Source organism: Macrobrachium rosenbergii, chromosome 22 (genome assembly GCF_040412425.1).
Source record: "Macrobrachium rosenbergii isolate ZJJX-2024 chromosome 22, ASM4041242v1, whole genome shotgun sequence".
NCBI classification, from domain to species: domain Eukaryota; kingdom Metazoa; phylum Arthropoda; class Malacostraca; order Decapoda; family Palaemonidae; genus Macrobrachium; species Macrobrachium rosenbergii.
The window spans coordinates 48,255,891-48,276,599 of NC_089762.1; the positions used below are offsets into that span (position 1 = coordinate 48,255,891).

The window sequence follows — 20,709 nt, forward strand, 5'->3', positions numbered from 1 at the left end:
GATGTCGAATTCGGCGACCTTCGCTCTGGCTATTGAAATAATTAATTAAGTCAGTAAGTGGAGGTGTAGGAATGAGAGCCATTACAATTATTTTAATGTGATTAAACATTCTTTTATCGGGCTTTTCTTTGAGTACAATCATTATTTCATATGAAATGACTGAGTTGAATTTATTCATGCAGAGATGTACCAAGATTTTGGGTGAGGTCATTTGTGAGAATTTATTCAATTCTTATCGGGAATGTCCAAATAAGCAAAATATCAATTATTTTAATATGAACACAATTATATTTTAATGCGATTTTATTTGAATACAATAACATGATTGTGTTGAATTTATTCATGCAGCAATATACCAACATTTTGGGTGAGTCATTTGTGAAAATTTATTTTATTCTTATCAGGAATATCAAAATGAGCAAAATATCAATATTTTAATATGAACAAACTTATATTTTAATGAGCTTTTCTTTGAGTACAATAATTATTCAATATAAAATGACTGTGTTGAATTCATTCAAGCAGTAATATACCAAGATTTTGGGTGAGGTCATTTGCGAAAATTTATTCGTGTCAGGAATATCAAAATAAGCAAAATATCCATTATTTTAATATGAACAAACTTATGTTTTAATGGGGTTTGCTTTGCTTACAATAATATGTTTGTGTTGGATTCATTCATGAAGCGATATCTCAAGATTTCGAGTGAAATCATTTATGAAAATTTATGCTATTCATATCAAGAAAATCAAAATACGCAAAATACCACTACTCGGCTGTGATTACGTCTAGCCAAGGATAATTTCCCTCCATAAAATTCTGTGGATATTTGCTTTATTGTTCCTTTAAGAATGAATCATCGTTAAAATTTTCATTGTAAGTTAAACCGCAATAAAAAAAGTCAGTAAAAAAATGTCGACAAAAATCCATCCCATGAATCATTTGTACCAAATCCTTGCAAACTGCTTCGAAGTCATTTACAGGAAAATGTGATGTATACAGGCAGTGGAAAAATCGACAGAGCAGTATTCTGCTCTAAAATGGAAAAGTGCAGTATCAGCAAAATTTTCGAAATTGAGATATGCCACCTACTGGGCTACTGAAACACTTAATACACAAGTTACTGCAGTTTCAGAATGATTTTTCTTCAATGCTTTATTTAGGGGGTCCCATTTGCAGTATCTGCAAAATCAGTAGTAAGGCCAGGGGAAAACTGCAGTATCTACCATTTTTCTCAGTTTTGTATTTTTGAAGACGCTACAGTCTTCCATTTCAGGGCAGTATAAAGATAACTATGAAATTAAACGGTATCAATAAACAATGAGAAGTTCCGGATAATGTATTCCAGGTAAGAAAAAGGGACATGAATAAACAACCAGATAAATTTTGAGGGTCATGCAAAACTTAGGGGAGTAAACACGGGGAACGAGATTGATTTTCTTCAGGTCGTACTGCTAATTTCCACCAAGTTAAAATGCAGGAACTGGAAGGTCAAATTTAGGCCAAAGGTTCAGCGCTGAGACCTATGAGGTCATTCAAAGCTGAAAATAACGTTGAACCCATTGTTTGAAGAGGGTAGAAAGTAAGATGGAAGAGAGAGAATATGAACGGAGGTACAGTAAAAGGAATGAAAGGGGGTCGCAGCTAGGGGCCGAAGGGACGCTGCAAAGAACCTGGTCGCAGCTAGGGGCCGAAGGGACGCTGCAAAGAACCTTAAGTAATGCCTACAGTGCAACGCGTGAGGTGCACTGACGGCACTTAAACCAAAACAAAGTTTTAAACTAAAACGCTGACGTAACTAAAAATTATCAACCTTTCCATTCAATGACAATATCTGAAAAGAGTTTCAATTTCCTAATTAATCGAGTGAATGCGTAACCTAACCTACCCATCTACCTCACTCCTTAATTCCTCAACCTTCAATTTCTGAAAAGGGTTATCAATTTCCTGACCACTCGAGTGAACAGGTATACGGCTAACCTGTTCATCTACCTTATCCTTGGGGTATTTCAACCACGCACGAGCGGAGACTGAGAGAGAGAGAGGAAATTGATTTCTAGCAAATATCCTCACACGGGGAGCGGACGATTATAGCTCTACCCTTCCAGAGAACGGTCGGGTAACACTTGGCAATGACGCGGGTCTTCGGGGCTGAAGGAAATATATAGTCGCTTTCGGGACGACAATAAGGAATCAATGCTGGCCTTAAATGGAAAACTGCAGTGTGCAAAATCTTCGAAATTGAGATGTGCCACCTATTGGGCTCGTGAAACACAAAATACGCAAATTATAACTGCAATTTCAGAATGATTCTTCTTCAGTGCTTCCCACGAGTATTTAGGGGGTCCCATTTGCAGTATCTGCAAAACTTTCGAAATTGAGATATGCCACCTATTGGGCTCGTGAAACACTAATACACAAGTTACTGCAGTTTCAGAATGATTCTTCTTCAATGCTTTCCACGAGTATTTATGGGGTCCCATTTACAGTATCTCCAAAATTAGTCGCAAGGCAAGGGAGTATCTACCAATTTTCTCAGTTTTGTATTTTTGCAGATACTGCAGTCTTCCATTTTAGAGCAGAGTTGTTCACCCAGAATTTCTCTTTCAATCGTCACCTGTCATCAGACTTCATTTGCATGAGCATTTAGAACAACAAGAGAAAATTAACTAACTTTTCTTTATACCTGCAAATTATAAACAAACTAATTTTTACGTTTTAGAACAATATCTGATTTACGGATTGCATTCACATTTAGTTACATATAACCTGTCCCGACCGTCACTGATAACCGAAGTGCAAAAAAAAAAAAAAAAAAAAATGAAAAATGTACCTCATTGTAAAATACCTAAATTCTTTTAAAGATTAATTAAACGCCTTTCCTCTCTCGTGTTTCACAGTTATGACAGAAACCATTAGAAGTTTCATAAAATGCATGGCTTTCAAGTTTTTTGGGTGGTCCCAAAGGACCACTCGGCTGGCATAAACCTTCTACCACCCAACCAGTTATAGAGGTTACTCACTAACTGTAACTTTACCATCAAACTCTTCGAGAAAATATGCTTTTATTATAACTTTTGAATTACTTTTCCATGAGTAGGTTTCAAGAAGGAATGGAATGGAATACAGAGGTCAAGCACTGGGACCTATGAGGTCATTCAGCGCTGGAAAGGAAATTGAGAGCAGGTAGGTTTGAAAGGTGTAACAGGAGGTAAACCTCGCAGCTGCACTATGAAATAATTATTACGAGAGGGTGGAAAAGAAGACAGAAAAAAGAGAATAAGAATGGAGGTACAGTAAAATAAATGAAATGAAAGCGGTTGCAGCTATGGGGCCTAAGGCACGCTGCAAAGAACCTTAAGTAAGGCCTACAGTTAACCTCGTGCCAACCGGGTACCATACGACTGAAATTATCTTAAAATTCTCCATCATTAATCTATTTCAAGCTGGTGAAACTCGAAAACCAGAATAGTGAAATACATCAGGTTCAAGCACAACGTTCATGCTTTATAATTACTCGTTTTTCTGACCCGGATTCCGCTCAATTGGGACTTGATATCAGTTGGAGTAATTGAATTCAACCTATTTCTCTCGACGAACTGTTTCCTGGAATTCTGTCAGACACTGAATCGGGGTAATTGGCATATAATAATGGGTCTCTGGTTTTTGCTTTCTGCAGATTGAGTCGAGCAAGACTGTGCAGAAATGAGGCAAGATTTTGACTATTCTAGCGTTCAGTTACTTGAGCAAGACTGCAGAAATGAAGAAAGATTTTGCCTGTTCTTGCGTTCAGTCACTTGAGCAAGACTGTGCACAAATGAAGTCAGTTCTGCCTGTTCTAGCGTTCAGTCACTTGAGCAAGACTGTGCATAAATGAAGCCAGATTTGCCTGTTCTTGCGTTCAGTCACTTGAGCAAGACTGCAGAAATGAAGCCAGATTTGCCTGTTCTTGCGTTCAGTCACTTGAGCAAGACTGCAGAAATGAAGCCAGATTTGCCTGCTCTTGCGTTCAGTCACTTGAGCAAGACTGTGCATAAATGAAGCCAGATTTTGCCTGTTCTTGCGTTCACTCACTTCTCATTCTCACACTGGCGGTTTTCTATCCTGGTCGTTTCTGTTTGTACGTTTTTCTTTTTTCATGTCCGTTTATCATACATTTTCCTCATTCATTTGGGCTTTCATTATGTTCAGTCCATTTTTTTATCCTGCATAACTCTACCAGCGTCATCGACTAGCCGCCCCTATTCATTTGGCACCTTTGTAAGAATGTAAGACAAACACACACATATAAATATACTATATATATATGTATACATAAATATATATGTATGTGTAGGATGGGAGGAGTTACAAAGACGCACTAAAGGACAGACAGACACATAGAATGACAGGCATAAAGACAGAATGACAGACAGACAGACTGAAGGATAAATGAAACACCCAGCTCCTTTCCCCCCACACCCCACCCCACCCTGCCCCTACTTTGTCAATAGGAGACCAATAAAAAGGGTAAATTATTTCAAGCAGATTACATTGGAGTTAATTAACAGAATACCAATTACGACAAGCGCGATTTTCTATTCATTATGAATGGCCGAACTTTTCATGCAAAATGAAATGGACTGTGAGGAGGCGAATGCAGAAATACATTTTTATTATTTTTCTGTAAAAGAAGACTATTATGCCGGGTTTATCGGTCCGTCCGCACTTTATTCTGTCAGCACTTTTTCTGTCCGCCCTCAGATCTTAAAAACTACTGAGGCTAGAAGGCTGCAAATTGGTATGTTGATCATCCACGCCTCCAGTCATCAAACACAGCAAATTGTAGCCCTCTAGTCTCAGCGGTTTTTATTTTATTTAAGGTTAAAGTTAGCCATAATCGTGCTTCTGGCAACGATATAGGGTATGCCACCACCGGGCAGTGGTTAAAGTAGGTAGGTTTGAAAGGGGTAACAGGAGGAAAACCTCAAAGCAGTTGCACTATGAAATAATCGTTAGGGGAGGGTGGAAAGTAAGATGGAAGAAAGATAATATGAATGGAGGTACAGTAAAAGGAATGAAAGGGGTTGCAGCTTTGGGCCGAAGGGACGCTGCAAAGAACCTTTAGTAATGTCTACAGTGTACCCCGTGAGGTGCACTGACGGTACTAAGCCCCTACGGGGTGAATTGGATGTCAAACGAAATTTGAGGCTTGATATTTGTGAATATAAAAATGTCATGTTGTATGTGACGAAAATTCTTATTTTGTCACGTGTTACAACCTTACCAATCAGCTATCGTGGTGGAGGTGGACTGATATCGATTCCAGGTACAATTATACCCGAATTCGACAGGCATATGTATATGTACAGTAAAGGAATTAAATAAGATTTACATATCTGTTCACATGTGTCAATACTGCCCTAAAATGGAAGACTGCAGTATCTGCAAAAATACAAAACAGAAAAATTGTAGATACTGCAATTTTTCCCTGGCCTTACTACTGATTTTGCAGATACTGCAAATGGGACCCCCTAAATAAAACACTGAAGAATCATTCTGAAACTGCAGTAACTTATGTATTAGTGTCTCATGAGCCCAATAGGTGGCACATCTCAATTCCGAAACATTTTGCAGATACTGCAATTTTCAATCTTAGGGCAGAATAGTCATGTAAATCCGTGTAAGCAAACGTACTTCATTATACATACAAAAGTCAATAAAAATATATAGGCCTATCTGAAAATGCAAGTGTACATACATGCAAAAAAACTTAGTCACATACCAACACACAGAACAGTCCGCCTTTACACTTTTAATGCATATTACCAATCGTTCGAAAAGCAACAGGAAAACTTTCCCATTTCCCGCAAATGAAATATCGTAGAATAACACAGTCATCAAATAACAAATAACAACCTTCACTCAATGGCATAACAAAGCCAACTGTGCACACATTCGAACACGCAAAAGCCAGAAGCCATCATAAAGGAAGCTTTTGAATAGACGGTGGAGGGGAACTCGGTATTCATAATATAACATTTCTGTTCGCAATAAAAGGAGACCGTTCGCCCTGAATATTCCCAGACTGTGAACAGAAAAACACCACAGAAAACTATTCACAGATAATAATAATAATAATAATAATAATAATAATAATAATAATAATAATAATAATAATAATAATAATAATAATAATAATAATAATCTCTATGAACTCTGACACGTCAGAAAAATTAAGACGCTAAATCCGATTCTGTTTTGAGAAACGAGTAACAAATGCGCCGAAGTTTCTTCGTCGCAATCGAGTTTCTGTACAGCGTATAATCAAGGCCACCGAAAATAGATCTATCTTTCGGTGGTCTCGGTATAATGCTGGATGAGCTGCGGCCCATGAATCTTTAACCACGGCACGGTGGTAGCCTGTCCTATATCGTTGCCAGGAGCACGATTGTGGCTAACTTTAACCATAAAATAAAAACTACTGAGGCTACAGGACTGCAATTTGGTATGTTTAATGACTGGAAAGTGGATGATCAGCATACCAATTTGCAGCCCTCTAGCCTCAGTAGTTTTTGAGATATGAGGCCGGACAGAAAAACCGCGGACGGACAGACAAAGCCGGCACAATAGTTTTCTTTTGTAGAAAACTAAAAATGTGTAACGAAAAAAACGACTGATTTCGGAAAGGATGAGCGAGAAGAAACTTTAAAATTTTTTTTTTTTTTTTTTTTGCTATCAGCGCCAGATGCTCTGAAAGGTTTTTGGGTGAAATAGAAAAAAAAAAAAAAAAAAGTTGCTGTTCACAGTTTTTTCTCTCTCTCTCTATTTGCCTTCAATGTACATCTCTCTCACCCTATTTTATCTTAATTACCCCCTTCCCCCGTTTCTCTCTCTCTCTCTCTCTCTCTTATAAACAAATTCCCTCCCTCTCTCTCTCTCTTAACTTATATGCTCTCACCCCTCTCTTTCTCTTGCTTGTAAACAAATTCCCCACCCTCTCTCTCTCTCTCTAACTTATAAACAAATTCACCACCCTCTTTCTCTCTCTTAACTTATATGCAAATTCACCCCTCTCTTTCTCTCTGCTTCTAAGCAAATCTCCCTCTCTCTCTCTCTCTCTCTTATAAACAAATTTCCTCGTCCCCCTCTCTCTCTCTCTCTTAACTTATATACAAATTCCCCCTCTCTCTTTCTCGCTGTTTGTAACCAAATCCCCCACCTCTCTCTCTCTCTCTCTCTCTCTCTCTCTCTCTCTCTCTCTCTCTCTGTTGGCTTGTATGCAAATTCCCCACCCCCTTCTCTCTCTCTCTCTCTCTCTCTCTCTCTCTCTCTCTCTCTCTCTCTGTCCAGTGGCTGAACGTCTAAAGTTGAGTTGCCAGTTGTGCTAAGAGCGGCTGAATACACTGCATCCGGTTGTAGGATGCGGGCGGGTGGGTTGTGATTCCATAACCCCGAAAGAAAGATTATCCACAGTACATAACAACAAGAAGCAACAACAAGATTATCCACAGTACTCGAAAAGCCTTCGAACCAAGGGGCTTTTGTTTACCTGGCTGTTAATTAACCGTACCTTGAGGACGGAATGGAATATGGAATTTAGGCCAAAGGCCAAGCACTGGGACCTACGAGGTCATTCAGCGCTGGAAAGGAAATGGAGAATAGGTAGGTTTGAAAGGTGCAACAGAAAGAAAACCTCAAAGCAGTTGCACTACGCAACAATTGTTAGGAGAGGGTGGATAGCAAGATGGAAGAGAAAGAATATGAAAGGAGGTACAGTAAAAGGAATGGAAAGGGTTACAGCTAAAGGCTGATGACATGCTGCAAAGAACCTTCAGTAGTGCCTACAGTGCACCGCATGAGGTGGACTGACGGCACTAACCCCCTACGGGAAAAACAACCTTAAAAGGAGACTGTTGTTCTTCTATGAAGTCTTAACGCTTTCGTCAACAAGCTGTTGTTGTTCCACATCCGGTTCTATTTGCTTAGGGGCCTCTTCTGTTGGCTGTCCGTTCCTCTGTTGGCCCTTGTCCCTATTTCCACGACCTCTGGGACCTATTCTGTGGGTCCTGGGTCCAAAAGAACTTTCAGTTATCTCCTCCACTTCCTTTGATAACCCTGGAGATTGTTGGTTCAGCTGTTGCATGCCTATGGCTGGAATCCTCTCTCTCTCTTAATATATATATATATATATATATATATATATATATATATATATATATATATATATATATATATATATATATATATATATATATATATATACATACATATATATATGTATGTATATACATTATATATATATATATACACATAAAGTTATACAGCAACTTCAATATGCCGAGTCATCGTCACTGATTCTTTCAAAATTCTGGTCCTTAAACTTCCAAAAGGTTAAGACTTTTTCATTCAACGCACCTTAAACCCTCACACAATTTTTTTTTATTTCCTTGTCCTCTCTCTCTCTCTCTCTCTCTCTCTCTCTCTCTCTCTCTCTCTCTCTCTCTCTCTCTACTTCTTCTTCAACCATCTTATATTTCGACTTCTTCAATGGCAAACTCCTGTTTCTCAAGTCAGCGTAACTTCTCAAAAATATTCGACGGAAATCTCCAACTTGATAATTGAATTGAACTGAATATAGAATTTAGGCCAAAGGCCAAGCACTGGGACAAATGAGGTCATTCAGCGCTGAAACGGAAATTGACAGTATAAGGTTTGAAAGCTGTAACAGGAGGAAAACCTCAAAGCAGTTGCACTATGAATCAACTGTTAGCTGAGAGAAAGAATATGAAAGGGGGTACAGTAAAAGGAACGAAAGGGGTTGCAGCTAGGGGCCGAAGGCACGCTGCAAAGAACCTCAAGTCATGCCTACTTGATGATCCCATCCATATCGAATAAATCGAAAATGTTGGTGAACTGGTTGGAAAATCTATAACTTCATCCGTGACATTTTCTGAAGCATTCTCCAATCCAAATGGAGGATGCCTCATCCTCTCTAGAATCCTCAATAATGCAATGGAGGATGCCTCATCCTCTCTAGAATCCTCAATGCATCTGCTTAATACAGTCTCGTTAGAACTGCATCTGCGCGATTGTTTAAATGGATTAAAGACCATTGTGGCTGGAAACTGTATGTTAGGCTACATATATTTATATGACATTGTACATCTCATTTTCATGTCATATACATCTGAATCTAACTGGCAAACGACAAAATGAGTTTCAACCTTCAAGCGGTGAGAGAGAGAGAGAGAGAGAGAGAGAGAGAGAGAGAGAGAGAGAGAGAGAGAGAGAGGGTACATTTAAATCAACGACATGAAAAGAGATGTAGTGTCGTGTAAATGCATAAAAAAACTTTCCATTCTTGGTTTCTTATTCCAGAACGATGCAGTCTACATATTCAACTGTACAGACATCTTGTTTCTGAGAACTCTCTCCCTCCGGGAAGACTGTAATTTTTCGGCATAAAACTGCGACTTTGAGAGAAGATTCTAGTCTTGTTTACGAGGTGGAAACAATTCCACCCTGCCGAGTGTGGATCGCTCGGTGAACAGCCACCCAATGCACTTTACTGTAACGGCTTTCAAGATGGGTTGCCATTTGTCAGAATCTTTCGTCATGTCGAAAACCGTGTCTGTATGTGTATGCGCATGTTTGTGTGAGTTTCTCTGTATGCGTAGGTGTATGTTTGCCTCGAATACTGCATTCCTCCAGATAAGAATTTCCCCAGTTAGTCTGGAAGACGATAAAATGTCGATAAGGAATTTTCCGAGTTGCCAACGAATTCTTTTCTCTGTCGCGTCTTGATTTCTGCAAGATGCACCTTCGTTTTCATGACTTGTTCATTTCCAAAATGCCAAGCAAGTCATGCAAATTAAGTTCGTTTGAAGCAGGTAATAAATATGATAAAATGCAAGGAACGAAACGCATTATACATTTATATTTTCTCTCTGCTTGACCTCGTTTTTTCTCTCTCTCTTGTATTCTATTCTGCCCTAAAATGGAAAACTGCAGTATCTGCAAAATTTTCGAAATTGAGATATGCCACTTATTGGGCTCATGAAACACTAATACACAAATTACTGCAGTTTCAGAATGATTCTTCAATGCTTTCCACGAGTATTTAGGGGTCCCATTTGCAGTATCTGCAAAATCAGTAGTAAGGCAAGGGAAAACTGCAGTACCTACCATTTTTCTCATTTTTGTATATTTTAAGGCAGTATTTTCAACCAGCCTCTAACACTTCTGTAAGAAGGGTTCCTAAATGAAAAGTATTTTGCTGAGAACTGCATAGTTTTAATGTGTGATAAATGAACAGCTACTTTGAACACAGAATTATCTTCTTATTTTATTTCTCTTGTTATTGTCATTATTGTTTTTATGTACTATATATTCTAAGTATCATTGAATTCTGCTTTAATTTTCATCTTCCCGTGAATTCTGTTTTCATTTCTATCCCTTGGTTTATCATTTTAAACCAGACGCTAGTTAGACTTCCAAGTTTTCCATCTACTAAAAAAAAGCAATAAATTTACAACTGAGTGCAACTGAACCAAAGGGAATAGGCAGCTATAAAAGATTTGTTATGAAATACAAGAAAATCTCCTCTAAAAGAGGCTGAGCTTTTCTTTGAGTAAAATCTGAGACAAAGGCAAAAATTTTGCTTTGATTAACCCTTTGCACTGGTCAGAATTTCAGCTTCCATCAAACTATTGTTTAATCGCACAATCCTCTCAGTGATGGGTGGTATGCAAGCAGGCATTACCAATAATATCCTTAAGCTAACCAAATTAAAGTGGTTATCCTAGGTTTGATTTGACTCACGCCACCACATTCTGTCCTGGGCTAACTCAAGATCTCCCTAGCACTCGTCTTCTGCTTCCCGCCTCATTGTCCTCAAACACATCTCCTTTGGCCTACCTCTACCTCCTCTACCAAGGGCAACCAACCCTGGTGTATCTAATACTATTCCCTGTCTTCTATACACATGGCCTAGCCACTTCCAGCGTGAGAACCTAACATACTCATCGACCGGTTGCACCCCCATTACTTCTCTAATTCTTATTTGATATCCTATCCCTCCAAATAATAAGCAATATGCTTTACTAATATTTGTTTAGATGATGCTTACTGAGTACAGAGTTTGTGATCTGCATTATACAGTGTAATTAATAATTTCAGATCATGATGTTTATAAAAATAAGAACAGTGCAATACACTGAAGTTAACTATCTCGAATTTTTATCTGATTCTTAAATCTTATTTTTCTATTGCCATCTAGTGCAAATTCTGTTCCAAAATCTGTGTAAAAGTTATTTTGTTTAAAAAATTTTTGAGGATTGGATCAATGCTAACCATGGCTGAAAATTGCAACCCAATGCAATAATTCAGTCTATGATTGGTGTGTTTCTGTGTGTGCACATCAGGGTCACAAAAAATAAAAAGACTAAAGTAACAAGGCTCAAACTGAAAAGGTTCTGTAATTGTCCCAAATCCTCCTCCAGTAGATTTCATTGTCAACCCAGTAATTGCAAACTCAATCTCCAAATAAACATTGAAAAACTTGACACTTTCAGGCTTGCCAGTTAAGAGATAAAAATGCAGTTTGGTAAAAGAATAAAATTCAACCACTTCAAATGATTCATCATCTAACCTGAAAAGGAGTACTTGTAGAACTCTTACAAAAACCAAATAGCTTTAGACTTGATATTAGTGTTTCACTTTCTCCACTAAATCAGCATATTTTTCTCTTTCAGATGAGGCGGGCATCATATTCACCACTGGATCAAAATCCACCATTTGTAGCAGATCCTGATGGTCAAGGGACAGCAGGGTCAATATCTCCTGATGAAGAAAAAGAAGCTCCAAGTTGGGCAAACTTCAGGCAAAGGATATTATCCTTTACCCGTGGTCGCAGTAAGAGCCCTACAAGCAGGAGCCCAGGAAGTAAAAGTCCTTGCAGGAGTCCAACAAGAAGAAGCCCTGCATCTCGTAGTCCAGCAAGCAGGAGTCCTACTTCCCGCAGTCCAGCTTCTAGAAGTCCAGCCAGCAAAAGCCCTACTTCACGTTCTCCTTCTAGCAGGTCTCCCACTTGTCAGTCACCTAACAGGTCACCGACAAGTAAATCACCACCCCTTCGATCTCCAACTAAACACTGGTCACCAGTAGCTCCATTAGCCCTTGCTAAAAGAGGGTCCTTCTCTAGAGGCTCATCACGTGAATCGAGGGGATCTAGAGAATCTCCAACAGGAGGAGCTGCAGCGGAGTTTGCAGAGGTATCACAAGTACGTCGAAATTCTGGATCAAAAGTAAAACGATGCTTGAAAAAAGCATTTAGTTTAAACCTTGAGGGAGGAGAAGTGGAAGACACTGGAGAACTCGGTAGTCCTATTGCAGCAGCAGCAGTGGGAGCCGTTGGAACAGGGGGCCGGAAGGTAAAGCTCAAAATACGGTCATCACCAGTTGAACAGGTACTAGAGATGACACAATTAGAGGATGAAGAGAGCCAAGCAGCTGCTCTGAACAGAGCTAGAAAATGGTCTTACCACGGGACAGCAACACCTGCTTCCCCTGTTGAGGCACCTAAACGTCACTCATTCAGTACAGGTACTGGTAGATCTGGAATTGTAGTAACCAATAATGATTTGGCATCTTTACTAGGGCCAACACACCGTCTTACACCCCCAGGAGTGCCACTTCCGGAGGATGTTGCACCAATGCCTCCTCCCCTTCCAAACCCAAGAGCACGAGGTCGATCCCAAAGCATTGCATACTGTTGGGACGTTCAGCAAAATCCAGCCACTGGTGCTAAACCAGAAAGCGGTGTTCCTATCACCATCCGCAGAACTGACTGTGACCACATAGCTGCATCATCTTTAGACTATACAGAAGAGGAAGAGGAGGCTGGAGAGGACAGCGAGAAAGAAGTCGACGAAGAAGGCAAACTTCTTTGGGATTCTTCAGGTTCTACTATAGATGCTAGTCTTTTGGGGTCAGTTATAGAAAGCTTTTTAAAGACAAGCAAAGACGACGAGGCCAGTGGGAGCGTTACTTCATCGCTCAAGGGCTTGCAAGTCAAGTGACGCCCAACGAGAGGCAATCGCTTACAAGTGACCACAACTTCAGTCATACGTCGTGCTTCTGACCCTAACCGGGCTTCCTCTTCCCACTGGAGGAAGCCCACCATCCGCCGGCACTCCTCTCACGGAGAAACTTCCAGACCATCTGTCTCAAGCGTCTCTCAGCCGCAGCACCACGTGGTTATCAACATGGACAGCGCCGAAGAAGAGACACAATTCAAAGAAACCATAACCCCTTTCGATCGCTTCTGGAGACCCTCATTCAACTCCCTGGACGTCATTTCTATGCTTCCAACTCTCATTAACTGTTTCATGTTCGACGACTCTGCCTAAGAAGCGATTACAGTATCTTGTCCTCATAAAAAAAAATAAGTTCAGTACAGTATCTTAGTTTAACCAGACCACTGAGCTGATTAACAGCTCTCCTAGGGCAGGCCCGAAGGATCAGACTTATTTCACGTGGCTAAGAACCAATTGGTTAATAACAAAATATCACCTAAAAGGGTTCTTGAACTTTGGTTACCTATACCTTTCCAACTACAGTGCTGCAACGCCTAAGTACAAAAGTGATTAAATAACTTTCAGTTATTCCATTGGGCTTTAATAACTTTGGTACTGTATGGTTATTTTCTTCATATCGCCTCTCAGAAAATAAGTGTGATATCGAAACAATAATGAATACAAACACTATCTTTTTTTAATGAATGAACTCCCAACAAATCTAGGTCATATCAGCAAACTTTGAACCATATCATTAGTCGTTTTAACTTGAAAGAACGTGCTCTCTCTCTCTCTCTCTCTCTCTCTCTCTCTCTCTCTCTCTCTCTCTCTCTCTACCTTTGTCTCTGATCTCCAAAAGTGCAGGCAATACCTCCAAGTGACGTGAAGTGACTCTCTTCCCGTACTTGGCAATTTGTACATATCCCTGAACAATCACTTTCGATAAATGTTTGGTGTGTGACTCCAATGTTCCTGACGAGTCTGTATTCTTATATGTGATGATGCCTCCGTCAAAGCAACTGTAAAGTACTTAGAAACTCTCAAAAATCTGACAGCAAAAGTGGATACCTTCCTCTTCGAAGGTGATGGAGGCAGTTCTGACGTATCTCCGCGTATCAGTGATGTTTGTGAAGTGAACGACAGAATCAATTTCCGCTGAAAGGGGTGGCATCGGGTCCAGCCAGAATGGTTGGCATTCGTGAGAGTCTCACTTTCCCTTCAATCCGAAATGCACTGTGACGTTTTAGCCCGGGACTATATATTGGTTTTACGCGACGTTCATTTGTTTTTCCGCGTGGACAAAGGGCCATGGTGCTTGTTTTACGCTTCGGTCACGAAATCTATATTCTTTTTCTAAAGTGTTCCTTTACAGTACAGTGGAAAACGAATGCAGTGACAGGGGAAGTGTAAAACCAATCCAGCAAGGAATCAATGGTCGATTTATGTAAGACATTCCGATTCAGTCCATAATCATAATGGAGTTTTAAATCATTTAGAAATATGCCCATTTTCCCCCTTCACTGAGAACTGATGAGGCTAAGGCTTTAATCAATTTCAAGTGCTCTGACGATGAAAAAATTCCTCAAGAGTAAACAAACGCCCTATCGACTTGTTTCAGAAATTTGAATAACCTGACTTCAGATTTTGTTATTCGTTTCAGATCACTGATAAAATTGGTATCTGCCGAGAATTTGTATTCATCTCTTTTGCCGTTTGCTAAAATGGGCCTGGTTTGGTATGAAAGGTCTAACCTCTGGAGTGACAAGGTCTTTCATCAAACAAACGTTTCTAGTCAAATACGGTTGAACTACTTTAAGCTATATGAATTTCACGATAAATTCAGCCACTCAAGGGTGATCTTTACCTGAACTATCAAAAGACACCTCTTAATTCATTAATAAGAATTATAAAGATTAAATGACTCATATGTTACGCAAAAAAAGGCTTGTTTGAAATGTTCTTTCTTTACTGACAAAAGCTCGATTCTATGTCATGGTCCATTACGGCCGTCTTAAAAATGAAATAAGAATGAATCGGATGTCTTTTAAACAGATGAATTTTAAAATGTCACATAGAGTATTTTTACTAATAAATATGAGTACATTTTACGTGAGAGCAGAAAATCTAAATAAAAACTTCATTAAAAATTAATCCAATATCTCAAAATTTTAGTTTTCGAGAAATAAAATGTACAATGGTAGTCAAAATGATTTCATACACAGTGGTCTTGCAAGAGGAATCTACAGTTGGAATTGTATATATATACTGTACATGTATATACATACATATATACATATACATACATATATATATATATATATATATATATATATATATATATATATATATATATATATATATATATATATATATATATATATATATAAATTCAATTGGAAATAATTCTTCACAGCACACTATTTATCTACTTTTGATTATCTTTGTGCATTATATTTTACTCTCTCTCTCTCTCTCTCTCTCTCTCTCTCTCTCTCTCTCACACACACACACACACACACACACACACACACATACACACACACACACATACACACACACACACACGCACACACACACACGCGACCGTGAGAAGGCGCGAGCTTATTCGCACAAGAAAACACTGGACTTGAATTGAATCTGTCACTCCACCGTGCTTTTTAGAAAGGTATTCGCACAACGTTACATTTCCCAGCTTCTTTCTTTTCTAACTTTTGCTTTAAGTTGAAATTGCTTGGCTATTCTCACACTTGTCGGTGCCCTGTTTAGATTTTATCGTGACAAAAACCTCTATAGTTTCAGTCGTGCCTGTGTTGACAGAAAAGTTAAAAATGTTAATTTTTGAGTGTCTATCATGTATACAATAGAGTTGTTCTATGCGTGGTTCCTTTGAGAAAATCCATTGTGATATACTATTACAAATAATGATAATAATTAAGCTATTACGTAAGACTCGAGACCATAAAATGTTGACTGAAAACAACAAGAAGAAGAAATTGCAATGTGGTTTTTTTTTTTTTGAAAATCTGACACAGCAACTTTTACCATTACAGCTTTTTGGGTTATTTTTCCAATGCTACGATTTCGTTAAAATATTTTCTCATCTTTTCTTCATCAAATTCACCGAATTTTATTTTAACGTTTGTCCATTTTCTGTGCTTGTCTTGATCACATTCACATCATTCTGTTTTAACGTCTGTGCGCATGCGTGTGTCTGTGTGCTCTGTTGAGTGAAGGCAATTTTCTTGACATAGTCAGAGTTTGTGGATTTCAGCCAGAGAGAAGTACTCGTTGAATATGCGAGAAAATCTTCCACGGGCAATCGTCCAAAATAGCAGATTTAAACTTCCAGGTAATTAAATTCAAACATATACATCACATATAAGAATACATCTCCCAGAGCTTTTTTTCTTTCGAGAATCTGTTCAAGTATATCGATGGTGTCCTCTGACTACGTAAGAATTATATATATTATATATAAACACTACCATACCTACCTACCTACCTACCTACCCCTTCAAACCCGGCCCCCAACAAAAAGAGATCTTAGATGTGTCTAAAATATTTTTATTAGGCGAAAAAATAAACAGAATGAGTTTGAAGTCATAGACGGTACTTTTGTATGTTTCAATATCATAATCATAGGATCTTCTCGTACTCAAAGTTCATGTTTTATACGCGTTTCCAAGACTTGGCTTCTCCCAAGAGATAGATATCTTATATTTCTCTAAATAAATGGTGTAGAAAAGAAAAAATAAAAAGGAAACATGGATTTTTGTGGATGTTTTACTTCAACCTTTCAATGTTTCGTGCTGATGGCAAATCGTGGTCACGCGCTCTCTCTCGAATGGGTCTGCCCCGGTCTTTGTACTTTCCACTGTGCTTCGTTTTCCCAGCGTTTATCATTTCTTTCTCAGCTTTCCTTCTGTCGTTAACAAGGATGACAGCTGAATAACGGAAATGATAGTAATGATGATGATAAAAAGAAAAACAGATAAATATACAGAAAATCTCACTGCCCTGAAACCCATCTTAATACGCCTATACTAATCAGTTAGGTTCCAATAATGCATTAAAGGTATCCTTATGGAATGGAATGGATGGAATGGAACACAGAATTTAGGCCAAAGGCCAAGCACTGGGACCTATGAGGTCATTCAGCGCTGAAACGGAAATCGACAGTAAGAAGGTCTGAAAGGTGTAACAGGAGGAGAATCTCAAAGCAGTTGCACTATGAACCAATTGTTAGGAGAGAATTGAAAGTAAGATGAAAGAGAGAGAATATGGAAGGAGGTACAGTAAAAGGAACGAAAGGGGTTGTAGCTAGGGGCCGAAGGCACGCTACAAAGAACCTTAAGTAATGCTCACAGTGCCCGGCACGAGATGCACTGACGGCACTAACCCCCTCCGGGAGAAAAAGAGGGGGCAGGAACATCAAAGCATTCTGATTTAAAGCATTTTTTATGTGTTGACATTTCTTCCCATTGAATCTCATAAAGCCAATTCTTCTAAAGCCGAAGGCATCAGTATTACAACCGTGCAACAGCAGAAATTCAATTTAAATCTGTAGTTTATCGCTAATCGACTGACCTCGTAAAGAGGCAGACTCTTAGAACGCAAAAACAGTGAGACTGAACTGCCTCCAGATTGATCATTTCGATTTAAACTCATGAAAACTCTTAATCATTCATAAATAAACCAAAACACAAATTTATCTATCTATATAGCCTATATGTCTACATACCTATCTATTTATCTATCTTCCTTTATTTTTGGAAGTCTTTCCATTGGTCCCCATTCAGCCTAGGTGCCCTGAGCAGAAAAGTCCTATTTTTCACAATAAATACATTCCCTGAATACAATTTACACCTCCTATTTCAGACGGTCTTTTATGGGAATTCCAGCCATACTCTTAAAGAAATCTGATGCTGGCAAGGCAATACAATTAAAAAAAAACTAGACGCCGGTAAAACAACTGAGATTTTCAAAGACAAAGAAAGTGAAAGATGAGTCATCGATAAACTCTAAGTCAAGCCTACGACAAAAAGCATGAAAAAGGAACTAAACGAACGCAAAGAATGTCTCTCCGGGCGTCACTACTAAACCTTCCTTCGATGGTAAGGGTTCAGAAAACACCAATGTACTAAATCAGGTTCTTGTTTAGTGATCATCATTGTTCGTTTTAACGAAAAAAATATGACGTACATTTCTTCAGTTCAATTAAGAAGCCAGGAATAGGGTTCTGAAGTTATTCAATACTTTATACCATTATTTAGTTTAATATACACAGACAAAAGCAGAGTCAAGAGATTACAGATTGACAGAGCACAGGACATTTCAAATATATTTATAATAAATCAGAGAAAGAGTACATGAAATTCTTACAAGCAAAAATATATAGATAAGAAAATGGTTGTCGTGTGCCTTCACTATAGGGCTAATATTTGAAAGAATTAATACCCTTATATGATAAATAGGATACATTAAAGAATATCATCATCTGTAGGCTAATTTATCAGTTTACACACCACATGCAATTTGATTCAAACGAAAAATGTTTTTAAAAAATCCCAACTTTTCCCCTCATTCCCAAGGGTTCATTTAATACCCCTCCCGTTCACTTTTCCAGTTTTAATTTTACTCTACTGCTACAATCTATAAAACGAAACCTTGGAGGTACACTTGAGGACGCAGTGTAATGAACTCCGGTTCTTTCAGAAATACTGAGAAACACGATAGCTGAGGAATCTCAGATTTCTCTTCTTCAGTTCCAGTGGGAAAAGTATGTACGGAATTCTAATTTCGCTTTCAACAATGGCCCTTTTCCGTCTTTCTTTCCAGGAATGAAATGCAACACTTACTGGAAAAACACAAACATACACATACAGTCTCGCAACTGGACGTACACACAATATGTTTTCTACACAAAATGTCCATGTAAGACATAGGCTAGCATTTCAAGAATAATTAAAGCAGTGATTGTGGTCCCATGTAGGCTACCTCCAAAGCCACCCCCACTACAGTATTTACTGTATATAATATATACCCATAAAATATACATACATACATACAGACATACATGCATACACACACACATATATATATATATATATATATATATATATATATATATATATATATATATATATATATATATATATATATAAGCATATTATAGATGCTGTACTTAGGCTAGGTTAGGTTAGGCTGCATATCTTCATAATATTTCATTTCTCTCAACACAAAAAACCAGTTTGCCCCTCTGTTTCCCCACTGTTGTGAAAAGGTATGTGGTGGGTTAACCACGCATTACTGATAGTTATGTCAAATTCATCAAAACATCCATAGTATAACTATCAGAAAACTACATTTCCCATTTCTGAAAAGTAACACCAGTATGACTGTGAAACCTTGTTTAGAAAATTCCTCTTCTTATGCTATTCTACAATATTCCTCTCAGAAATAACATATTTAGGACTACCAGACGAATTTCACAGCAATAGTCTGCATTATATTAAGTGGATCTACTTTAAAAACCATGTAACTAATTGGGCCAAGTGTGGAACACTGTTACTGTCACCTGCCCTGCCAGGGATGAATTTAATTCAGTTCAGTTTCAGCCCTGTTGTGGTTAAGGAAGAATTGTATGCTTCTTGTGATTTTACCTCCTCAAATTTTTCACCTTTTAACAAAATCAATTAGCCTAAATTAGTTTAACATTTGTTTCATGGATATTTCTTGTTGCCTAATGAAAAATTGTGTTGTAATTGTACACTAAGAGAGAACAAAAAAAGCATTACATGGCACTACCGTGTAGGCTACCCTATCCATAAGAAAAGGAACAAGCATTGAATGATTCAAGTCCCCTAGGGTCAGGTTAGGTCACGATGCTCTACGCTAGGTTAAGCTAATCAGTGTTATTTTGAATTTATCTAGCTTGAAATGTTTCTGCCAAGTATTTCCTGTGTTTTGAAACATTACCTTACTGATTTTATGCTGCGAATACATATTTCAAAAGAGCTGCTCAAAATTTTTCCCATACCACATACCCTATTAGGCCTGAAAGCAGAGTTTTTGGGCAACAAAAACCATATGTGACCTTAAACTTGATCAAGCGACTGTGGAAAAAGTCAAAATATGTCCGACTTGTAGCAAAAAGAAAATATACCTCATCTGCGGACGTCCATAAATACAAGCAAAGTAAACGAACAAAAATGCAGAAATCTATGCCTTTACCCTGAGTCTACCCACAGTTCTCTGTGGATATAAAATTCTGGATGACGGACTTAAGAACGTAGCTATTCATTACATAACTTTGACAATTTTATCAATGTCATTTTCTTAAGAAAAAGAAAGAAATACTCACTAAGTTTTATGTTGACAACCGCAATGGAGTCATCCTCCTTACATCTGCGAACAGGTGTATGTCACCAATTCCGTAAAATCACCATTGTCTTCGCTTCCTCACCTCATACTTAAGTCTCCCCTTCGTTATTATCGCTTCCTTACTATCACTAAATACCACTATCATTTTCACTAGCATCACCAGACTGCAATCCGTGATTTATCAGTTACATTCACATATCGCGGTCAACAAGCATAACACATGACATGAGTTCCTCATTTGTTTACCTTACGTCATCAGCTACGTTCT

The 20,709-nt window shown here is 38.4% G+C and overlaps 1 protein-coding gene across 2 annotated transcripts in view; it reads left to right on the forward strand.

Moving 5' to 3' along the window:
• The window catches only part of LOC136850851 (uncharacterized protein DKFZp434B061-like), a 168,360-nt gene extending 153,155 nt beyond the window's left edge, over nt 1-15,205 (forward strand). Inside the window, exon 4 of one of the 2 annotated variants that reach the window (XM_067124880.1) lies at nt 11,736-15,205. In XM_067124880.1, the coding sequence (XP_066980981.1) occupies nt 11,736-13,061 (1,326 nt within the window). In that variant the 3' untranslated portion in view covers nt 13,062-15,205. The remainder of the gene's footprint in view (nt 1-11,735) is intronic. The other variant, XM_067124881.1, reaches the window with a different exon arrangement.
• Nucleotides 15,206-20,709: the final 5,504 nt, after the last annotated feature.